The sequence below is a fragment of the Marmota marmota genome, unplaced genomic scaffold, assembly GCF_001458135.2.
Source record: "Marmota marmota marmota unplaced genomic scaffold, marMar, whole genome shotgun sequence".
Taxonomy (NCBI): Eukaryota; Metazoa; Chordata; class Mammalia; order Rodentia; family Sciuridae; genus Marmota; species Marmota marmota.
Window position 1 is genome coordinate 3,745,439 of NW_026000108.1, and position 10,251 is coordinate 3,755,689.

The 10,251-nt window shown below is 64.2% G+C and overlaps 1 protein-coding gene and 1 long non-coding RNA gene across 4 annotated transcripts in view; one reads left to right on the plus strand and one right to left on the minus strand.

Moving 5' to 3' along the window:
• Sorcs2 (sortilin related VPS10 domain containing receptor 2) overlaps positions 1-10,251 on the minus strand; it is a 343,989-nt gene that overhangs the window by 48,511 nt on the left and 285,227 nt on the right. Inside the window, 3 exon segments of the mRNA XM_048784122.1 lie at positions 944-1,062; positions 3,814-3,878; positions 9,854-9,927. Of these exon segments, the coding sequence (XP_048640079.1) occupies positions 944-1,062; positions 3,814-3,878; positions 9,854-9,927 (258 nt within the window).
• The window catches only part of LOC125610915, a 10,292-nt gene continuing 6,798 nt past the window's right edge, over positions 6,758-10,251 (plus strand). Inside the window, exons 1-2 of one of the 3 annotated variants that reach the window (XR_007340972.1) lie at positions 6,758-7,629; positions 9,104-9,182. This is a non-coding gene — a long non-coding RNA (uncharacterized LOC125610915). Of the gene's footprint in view, positions 7,630-7,657; positions 9,183-10,251 lie in introns of those variants that run through there. The other 2 variants (XR_007340973.1, XR_007340971.1) reach the window with 2 other exon arrangements.

A 10,251-nucleotide genomic window follows, 5' to 3' on the forward strand; every position in this document is an offset into this window, starting at 1 on the left:
GGCTCCAGGAGGAGGGGTCTGCAGTGTGGAGGTGGGAGGGGGCTCCAGGAGGAGGGGCCTGCAGTGGAGGTGGGAGGGGGCTCCAGGGTGGGGGAGAGCGCAGCATTCCATGGCCAGGGACCTCTGCCCAGTGCCTGGGTGCTGGCCGAGAGCAGTGGAGACGGGGCAGGGCTGGGGGCAGGCTGGGCAGGGTCAGGCCCCTCAGGCTGCTGTGGGGGCGGCACTGCCCTGCCTGTTCCAGCCCAAGCTCCATAGTGGCCTCAGCTCACGCTGTGTGGGCAGGAGGGCAGAGAAGGCTGGAGCGTGGAGGGCCAGCCCTCAGGGGCGGGGACACTCTAGGGGCCCTCTAGGCTGTTCTCAGCAGGAGAGCAGATGGGACCAGTGACCGCAGCCAGAGCACCTGCCTCTGGCTCTCAGAGTGAGCTGGTGACAGCTCCAGCTGGCCTGAGGACAGGGGCCTGGGGAAGCCACGGCCACGAGGAAGCCCCCCGCCTGGCCAGGCGACTGGAGTTTCTGAGCTGGCTCGGACCTTGTGGTTGCTGCGGGTGGCCCATCTGTGACTCAGGGCACTGGGGCATAGGCAGCAAGTCCTCGTCACTGGGGTGTGGACAGCTGGTGGCTGGCAGTCAAGGGCAATGCCCAGAGACAGCCTGAGTGTCCCAGGTCACTGAAGAAACGAGTGGCAGAATGGGTTTAGGTTTGGGGCCAGAGGCGGGAGGCTTCCGGTGGGCAGCTGCTGGGTGGCACCAGCAGTGCCCCAGCCCAGGTGCTGGCAGTTAGGGCCTCGGGGTGGCGGTAGGGGCAGTGTGGGTGTGGCCCTGCTGAGAAGCCCTTGAGAGGAAGGCAGCTGTGTTGTGGCCTCTTCCCTGGATGCCCCCATTTCCCGAGCATCTCCACCACCTCCGTGCCCACCGCCACCTTGCAGAGCCCGGAGCAGCCTCACCTTAAAGAAGACGTAATCATCCTGCACGGTCAGCGAGCTGTGGTCGATGGGGCCTGTGAACGGGGCTGTTAGTGTCTTATCGGAGCAATTGTGGATCTGGCAGGTGACATAGCGAAAACCTGCAGGAGATAAGAGCCAGCCCAGGGCCGTGAAGTGTCCAGTATTCAGACTGCGACGACCGAGCATTGGCCTGATGACCCTGCCCTGCTGTGGCCGTTCTGTGTGTGGGTTCGGATTTTAAAGGACCTGCCCTGTGGTCACACCTGGGGCCCGCCCAGCCGGCCTGGCCAGGAGGGCTGAGAGGAGACTATTAGGTCCTCAGCACTGGGACCAGCCGTTGCCCATGGGTAGGGACAACCAGGGTAGCAACAGGCCCTCACAGCCCCTGACCTTCAGGGCCCCCACCCTCCCAAAGGCCCTGACACCTAAGCAGGGCGGGAGTGTGTGGCACTGAGTGTGCTTATCCCCGACTCAAAGCAAAAGCTCCCCGCCTTCCTCGGGTGTTTACGTTGGGCACGTTGAGTGCTGGCCCGGCCGGGCGGCTGCGTCTGTAGGTGTGGGAGCTCTGCAGGTTCACAGCCTCGGGAGCCTGCAGCCTTAGGGACGCTCTTCCCAGCTGGTGGCCCAGGAGTGGGACTTGGCTGACACACCAACTTGCAGCCCAGGGAGGGACACGGAGGCCACAGCACCTTGGGCTCACCTCCTGCCTACGGCCCCGGTGTCAGGGTGGCATGAACAGTTATGAGGGCTGGCTCTGGGCCAGGAAGACCCACACCCTACGTCCACTACCACCAAGAGAGGGAGGGCTGGGCCTCCATGCACAGCTGAGACGGTGACACAGAGCAGGCACAAGGGCGCCTCTGACCCCAACCAACCACCAAGCATGCTGTAGGGTGGCCATGTCCTGTCAGCCTCATGGCCAGCTCAGATTGTAGGGCTGCTGGCCTGCAGGGACTCGGTGCGGAGTGAGAGCCAGACTCAGGGGCAGTCCCAGGTCACCCACACTGTGCTCACTCACCCACCCCCTTGCCCCCATTGGCTCTTCCTGTCCCCAGCAGGCCTCGCTGTCCTGGGCCTGGTGTCTCCTGAGCTAGGCCCCCGTGAAGGTGCTGCTGGGTTGGAGGGAATGCCCTGCTGTGCCCACTGCCCTGTGCTGTGCCCGCTGCCCTGCTGTGCTGCCTGCCCAGTGAAGTCCCTGCACAGGGAGCGAGGCGCCTGTGGGCCTCTGGCCTTGCAAGTAGAGATGACCCCCCCCTGAGAGAGCAGCCTGGCACGAGGTCACCATGGTTGTGACATGGGCACTGGGCTCCTTCTGTCCGTGACAGGGAAGAAGCCTGGCCAGCCAGGAAGGGGATTTGCAGAGCTTGTGCAGATCCTCCCAGGGTGGCCCTGGCTCCTGTGCAGGGCATTAGCACTCAGCAGTCTACTGGGACACGGGGGACTGGAGCTCGAGGCAGGGCCCTGGGTGCTGTGAGGCACAGAGGAGTGGTGGCAGGGGTGGGGGCTCTGGGGACGGTGGGGAGGCGGGAGGGCCGTGAGCGTGCAGAGTGGCCCTCTGGTGGGCCAGGCTGGCGGGAGGGTGGGGCGAGATCGGGAGGGGGCACTCCAGGTCCAGCGAGCCTGGCTCTGAAGGGCTGCCCGGCGGGCGGGGTGTTTGCCAGGTGGGTCTTGGGGAGCGTGGGGCCAGGCGACCCTGGGGGCTCTTCAAGTGCAGCTGGCTGCTGTGGCCCCTCTCTGCCAGGACGGCTGGCCCCTCTAGGACGTGGGCCTCTTTCTCCCTGGTGGGCAGCTGGGTATCACAAGGACAACCTGCCCTGCTGTGAGTGGTGTCCTTGTGCCACCTGCACGGGGCCAGGGTGTTTGGGGCTTGGTGAAGACCCCAGAGGACGAGAGAGGGTGGCGGGAGCGGGGGAGGATTCTCCATGACCTTGTCTGGCAAACAGGCCTCCTCTGAGCTTTGGCCGCTTGGTTATCAAGAGGGGACCCACAATGACTGCGGCCCACCTCCCGGCCCCGTGGTGGGCCCCACAGAGAGCTGAGGACGGCGAGGCACCTGCCCTGGGTCTCACTGGGACTCCACCTGCGGGGCCCAGTCCCCACAGGGACCGCTGCCCTGCTGCCCACCAGCCCTGCCCTGGTTAACACGGCCTGGCCAGTCTGCACAGGGACAGGCCCAGCGGCAAAAGGGAGAGCCAGGCGTGAGCAGGCAGGCGTGGCCAGCAAGCACCTAGCACAGGCCCATCCTCACGCCCTGACCTCCCCCTCCCCCGCCCAGCACGCCCCTGCTGCCCGCCATGCAGGTCCTGCTGCTGCTAAGGTAGTCCTGTTGGCGCCATCACGCACCAGGCAGGGGCCTGTCCTGTTCATATCTGCATTTGGTGGACAGAGGTACAATCTATGGTCCTCTCATCTCTGTTGTTCCAGAACATTCCATGGTGCTCAAACACCCTGGGCTCTAGGACCCTCTGTGGTTCCCTTCTCAGTGCTCCTCCTGGAGGGATACAGAGCAGCCTGCGAGGCCCTGGCTCCCTGGAGGAGGCCAGTGGGCTGGGCAGCCCGGCCCCTGTCTCGGCTGGGGCCGGGGGAGCCCGCACACCTCAGGCTCGGCACACTCTGGCAGGACAGTGTGAGCAGAAGCGTAGATGCTCAGGGGCCAGAACAAATCACCCCCTTAATAGATTTTTCCGCTGGAGCGGAGCTCCTTGGCTTCAGTGGATCCCCAGCGGGGAAACAAGCACATTTTAAATCATGCCTCTTCATAACACGGCACAGTCGGCCTGCAGGACCACCGCTGAGGCTGAGCAGGGCCAGGGCTGGGCGGGGTGGGGGCAGGTCACCGAGACCCCTGCAACCACGCCCCTCCTCCTTACCTCCACTGAGGTCCTGGGCTTCCATGTGGACCAGGTTGGGGTCGGTGTCTACCCCAGACACAGCCCTGGAAAAGAACAGGTGGAGATGGCATCAGGGTGGCCAGCATCAGATCCCCACACCCCACTGCCTCTTGGCCCTCCTGGGTCTGAGGTCTCTGCCTCTGTGCCTCCCCAAGGGCCTCCTGCTCCTGCGGCAGACGAGACCTGGCCTCCGCCTGTGGGAGCCTGGTGTGCGGTGTTCTGTCCCCCTCCCATTCACAGGACGGTTTACGAAGCTCACCCTCCTTCACGGGGGCCTTGCTGGCCACCTCAGGAGGCAGCAGCTGGGGCTGCCACGCTCACTTCACAAGTAGGGCAGCGCAGAAGAGCGGGCGGCCTGCCCGAGGCCACACAGCCACCACAGGCCACCCCAGGCCACCTGGGCTTCAGCCAGGACCCAACCTGAGCCGCTGCCTGACCCTTTGCCCCGACTCTGGGTCACTGCCCCGCACAGCTCTGCTCTGTCACCCCGAGCCCTACCCCAGTGCTGCCCCAGGGACTGCCCCAATTCTCGTGTGGGGCACAGGCTCGGGAGGGCAGCCTGCCTGTGTCACTGCCCTGGACTGTTAGCTCCAGGCTGCCCCCTGCACCTGGGCAGACTGCGTGGCCAGGCACATATCATGAGGAAGCCTACTGAGGCAGGGAAGTTCTGTCACTTGTCTCAGGCAACGAGGCCCTGACCCTTCAGACTCTGCCTCTGCACGGAGTGTGACAGCGTGACACAGGGCTGGTGGCTCCTGGGCCTGCTTGCGCTGCTCCAGGGCTGGCTCCAGGAGCCCGTGGGCCTGCTGAGCCAGCCCACCCAGGCCCTGGGGTTGGAGACCAGTGACATAGCAGTGTGGGGTTCCTGCCAGTGTCCTCCCTAAGCCCATGTCCACCCTCCCAGGTATGTTCCTATGAATGAGAGGGAGACAGAGGAGAGAGGAGAGTGGGCTTCCCCGGGGCAGGGCCAGGCCATCACCTGTCCTGACAGCGCGCTTGGGGCAGAGCCTCAGGTGCAGGCCCTCCTGGGTGCTCTAGTTACCTTACCTCACTCAGGGCAGAGCAGCCCTGGGCACTTGGTTACACCCATTTCACAGATGAGAATTCCAAGGCTCAGGCAGGTGGAAACACGAACCCAAGTCAAGCACCTCATCAGGAAGATCTATAGCCCAGGACCCGCCACCCAGACCACCTCCCCCACCGCACATGGAGATAGGGTGGTGCGGCCACAGAGGACAGGAGGGCCTGCACCTGCCCTTTCCCCAGGCCCTGCCCCGAGCTCTCACAGGCTGCCCTCCCAGGGCACTCTCCTCTGGCCGCTCCCATAGTCACACTGGCCCTGAGACTGCTGGCCATGGGCAGCCCTTTTCCCCTCGGTTCTCAGCTCCAGGTAGAGCAGGGAAGGCAGGTGCCCAGGGCCAGCACAGCCGAACCCTCTGTGAGGAGCATCCCCTCTCCGCTCACTCCATCGACATCTGCTGGCTGCCCCTGGACCACGGTTTACTGAAAGCCACGTGCCCCCGGCCACTCCCTGTCAACCTATTGTGTGTACTTAATCAGAACCTGCAGAGCACTCTCTATGTTGGGGTTCAGGATTCAGAGGTGAATCAGTCACAGCCTCTGCTCTCCAGGAAAGCAAGGCTAGTAGGGTGGCCACATTTAACAAAACCATCGGCCCATCTGTCTATCTTCCACCCATCCATCCCTCCACCTACCCATCCATCCACCCATCCACTCATCCATCCACCCACCCATCCACTCATCCACCCATCCACTCATCCATCCACCCATCCACNACTATGTGCTGGTTCTGTGTCAGATCTTAAAATGTAAAGACCTACTTGGCGTCTCCCTGTCCTCAACAGTCACAGTCTGGAAAAATGTCTGAACATTTTTCCCAGGCTCCAAGTCTTTGGGACAGAGGTTGTCGAAACACCATGTCTGCTGGCCATGGAGGTGGGGCTGGTGGTGGTGTGGCTCAGGAAGCAGTCTGTTTGTCACTGAGCAGTGGCACCCGCCACACAGGCAGAGATGGGGAGCTCTCCCCCATCTTGTGGTATGAGAGCAAATCTTCATCCAGGAGAGGGTGGAGCTGGCTCTTGGGGCTGCAGTCTATTTGGCACAGCACCTAACGGGTGTCTAAGTGCCTTCCTTGGCGAGAAGGAGTGGGAGGAGGAGCCGTCCCCCGAACACCTGCGCACTCAGCCCCGAACCACGCGCTTCACAGTCATGACCGTCTGGTCCTCACAGACAGAGCAGGGGTGTTGCCTCTGCTTCATGGATAAGCAGCCGAGGTGGGGGAGGCTTGGGGCGCTAGTCACTCAAGGTGCCATCCTGGGCTCAGACGGCCGGGCTCCCTCTTGGGCCCGGTCCCGCCCCTGTGAGGTCGGCTCCACAGTCCTGAGCTGCCGGGCTCCCGGCTCTCGTGGGAATCCAGGGGGCCTGCTGGCCGCCTGGGGCCCTCCCTGTAGGAGGCCAAAGAAGGGGGAGCAGAGGCGCGTCCCAGGTGGAACCTCGCTGGTCTCCAGGGAGCCAGGACGGGGTCGGAGTCCATGCTGCCCCCAGTGCCCGCCCAGCGGGGGGAGCGTGAGTCGGAAGGAAGGGACCTGAGCCAAGGTCCCGCGTTTCCCACACTGAGCTCCTCGGCGGCGGCTGTGTGCACACTCCCGCGCACCGGAGGGGTCTGCTGGCTTCAGCCTCCGCCTCCCAAGACCCCCAGGAAACTGGAGCCCGAGCCGCGGTCCTGCTGCCCTGGATGTCCAGCCAGCCCCCCTGCACAAACCCCTTCCCACCCGCCACGCCCGCTCTCAAGGACACGTGCCCAAGAGAAACTGAGGTCACTTCCTGGCCCTTCCCTGCAGCACTCCCACAGCCCCCGAGACAGACTTGTCCCCACAGGGTGCCGTCCCTGGCAGCCCCTTCCCATCACTGATAGCCCATGTGGCTGGTCCCTTCGGGCCTCAGCTGCTCCCAGCCTGCGTGGCACCACCGACCCCATGGCTCCACCTCTCCAGGGAGCAGGGGCAACCAGGTGGCCCTGAGTGGAGCCAGGTGCACAGGGAGGGCCCCACGTGGGTCTGACGGGCAGGATGTGGTGGTGCGATGGCAGCTGGTGGGACACCCTGGAGTCCTCGGGATTCCAAGCCCAGGAGAGCCAGCACCCGTCCCCTGGCCCCGGGGGACGCTGCGTGTCCAGGCGGGGTGCCCAGGGCTGCCGTGAGCAGGCAGTCCTGGGCCCAGAAGGGAGGCTCCTCCCACATCTCTTCTGAGTCAAGGAGACAGGGTTCCCCTAGCAGAGTCCTCGGCCAGCAGACGGGAGCTTCGCCTCAGTCCGGCCACCACCTGTCGAGGGGGCGAGGACACGCCTGCTCTCTGGTGTCTCCTGTGCTGACTCAGGCGCCTCCTCTTTCCCTCCCTCCCGCCTCCCTCTCCATAGACCAGTGGCAGCGGCCCTGAGGCCTGGTCCTGCCCAGGGACCCTTGGCTGTGAACAAGGCCCAGGCAGAGCCCGGCCGGCTCAGGGAACAGGCACGGCCTGCGGCCCTCTCGTCATCGAGGTGCCTGAAGACGGAACTTGGGAAGGTCCCGGCCTGTTCCTGCGGCATTGTGAGAACAGATGGCTCCTGGGCCAGCGGCCTCGGAGAGGGCAGGAGCTGCAAGAGCCCCATCCAGACGCCCCAGACGCGGCCCTGGGACACCCCCTCCTGCCACTTCCTCTTTCTGCTGACAGAGGCGCTCTGTCCACACCTGGGCCAGCACTGGGGCTGAGGAAGAGGAAGGCCGAGCCTGTCCCTCGGTGAGCTTGGGGACAAGGAGGGAGAAGACAGAAACATCTGGTGAGGGGCTGTGGGTGACCTCCCAGCAGAGGAGTCAGAGCTGTGACCACTGGCCACGGTCAATCGCACCCAAGGCCGGTGGCCGCTACTGAGGGCATCGTGACTAGGATGGGTGCCCTCGTCTCCCTGAGCCAGCTTCCCTCTGTAACTGGAGGGGAGGACGATGGGGGCTGTGCTGGGGACTCCCAAGGAGGATGCTCTCAGACCTTGGTCCAGGGCCTGGTGGATGGTCACAGGGCAGCTGCTGGTGGCCACTATGACGGTTTCATTCCAGGAGAGCCGGGAGGCGAGGGAGGGTGAGGGCCAGAGGCAGAGGGCTGTGTCCACAAGGTGCCCCTCGAGCTCACTAGTGTGCACCTCACAGAGCGCTAACAGCCTGGGCTTGAGGCAGAACGCGGGCCTCGCTGATTCCTGCCGTCAGTTCAAGGACAAAGAGCCCTTGGAAATGCTGTCAAAACAGTTGTTCCCCAGTCCAACAGGGGGCTGCACGCCTGTCACTCCAGGAGAGGTCCCCAGCCCGCGCCCAGCGCCTGGCGTGATCGGCTCTCACCCTGAGCCACCTGGGAAACTTGGGGGTAGGACACTTTGGTTTGCCGGAGAGCAGAGCCTGTTTGAACTGTCACCCATTTCCCTTCCAGCGTCTGAGGGTCACTTCCTCTCTCTGGCCAGAAGTCTCTGCGAGCCAGGCCAGGGCTGGGGTGCCCCAGGGCCTGGCCCCTGCCCCAGGCTGGTCCCAGAGCTGCAGAGCCCTGCCAGCTCCCCAGGCGGGCGTGGCTCAGAATCCTACTTCCTGACCCTGGTCCCCCGTCCTGGGCACCCTCAGGGTCCATAGGTCCCCTCCTACAGCTGCTCTGGCTCCTAAGAGTTGCCCTCAGTGACAAGGCCAGTGACTGAAGGCCCAGCCCTGGTTTCTGAGGTGGAACCAGGCCCTCCCCTGGGCAGCATGAAGAGGCAGCGTCACCTCCCCAGAGAGCAAAGGGCACCCACGCAGGAGCCCGACTCGTTCAGTCCTCGGCAGGCCAGGAAGCGAGTCTCCACTGCTGCCATCAGCATGAAGCCACCAACGGGGCAGGAGGGAAGGGGACGCTCCATGGGGCTGTGTGCTGGGGACAGGGCAGGCCTGGCTGGGAGGCCAGGGCACGTATGAGAGCACACACACACACACACACACAGATACATACACAGGTGCACACACATGCACATGTGCATACACCACACACAGGCACACATGCACGAATAGATATGCACAGACACGCACACAGATGTACACACATTTGCACACACACCAGATGCACATACCTGCACATATACACATATGCACACACACCACACACAGACACACATGTATGCACATACATGCACAGAGATGTACACACACACACACACAGCAGAGCCACACGTGGGACTACGTGAGGTGACTGTGCATCTCAACAGGCGTCGGATCAGAAGAGCACGTGGGCCTGTGGCCATGGCTGGAGGAGGGCGCGGGCTCCCGTCAGCTGCCCGAAACTGGGTAAGTGCTGGTTCTGCCCACGCCTGGCTCTGCCTCCAGCAGACCCTCCCAGAGCATCAGGGCAGCCTCGCTGGGGTGAAGAACCTGGGCTGAGCCCGGGAGGCCCTGAGCAGCTCCAGGAGATAATGCCTTCGCGAGCTGGCGCCCTGAATGCAGGTCCCCTGTCCCCTTCCCCTACGGGGCTCTTCAGCAGGCCAGGGTGGGCACACCTCTGGGTCAGGTCTGCACGCTGACCTGGCTCCTAGGCACCCCACAGAGGCCGAGCAGGGCCACTAGCTGGGCTGTGGGAGCCCAGGCACCTGGCGGGCAGGAGATTGAGGCCCAGATGCAGGCCCCAGCAGCCCGCAAGCCCCGGAGGCTGCGCGGCAGCTCCCAAGCAGGGCTGAGTTAGGATGGTCAGGAGGAGGAGCCAGGCGGTGCCCACGGGTGTAGGCACTGGGCCAGGGCCCTGCACATCATAACCCTCTCCACTGGGGACAACCAGGGCCCGGGAGACACCCAGGCACACAGAGCTGGGCAGCTGGTTCACAGGTGCAAATAGGACTCGAGGGACGCCAGACCCTGGGCCTGTAGCGGGGCCACACTGCCCTCAGGAGCAGAGGCCAGGAGGCCCCCCAGGTTAGGAGGTGCAGTGGGGACAGGGCAGGGGCCCCAGGGGAGAGGGCTCTCACCAGAACACATGGTCTTTGGTCACGCGCTCTTGCAGAAGCGTCCACTTCTTCCCCAGGTCAGATGACACGTAGAGCTTCAAGCAGAAACAGAGAAACCACAGTTTGGTCGTGACGTCAGAAATGAGCCGGGGAAGGGTGGGGACAGCCGGCCTGAGAGTGGCCCGCAGAATGCCCCTGTGCTGTCGGCTCTATCCTGCAGACACAGGAAGTGTGCACGGGGGTGGGGACAGCCCCCACACAGAGCAGCTCCTGCCCAGGCCACCTGCAGGAGCCAGGGGTGAGGACCCCAGGTGGAAACCCAGGAGCCCTCCCAGAGGAGGTGCGCTGACCGCTGACCCAGGAGAGCGTTGACAGAACCCACAGAAGAGGGATGGGGGCTGGAGGAGAAAGGGGGGGGC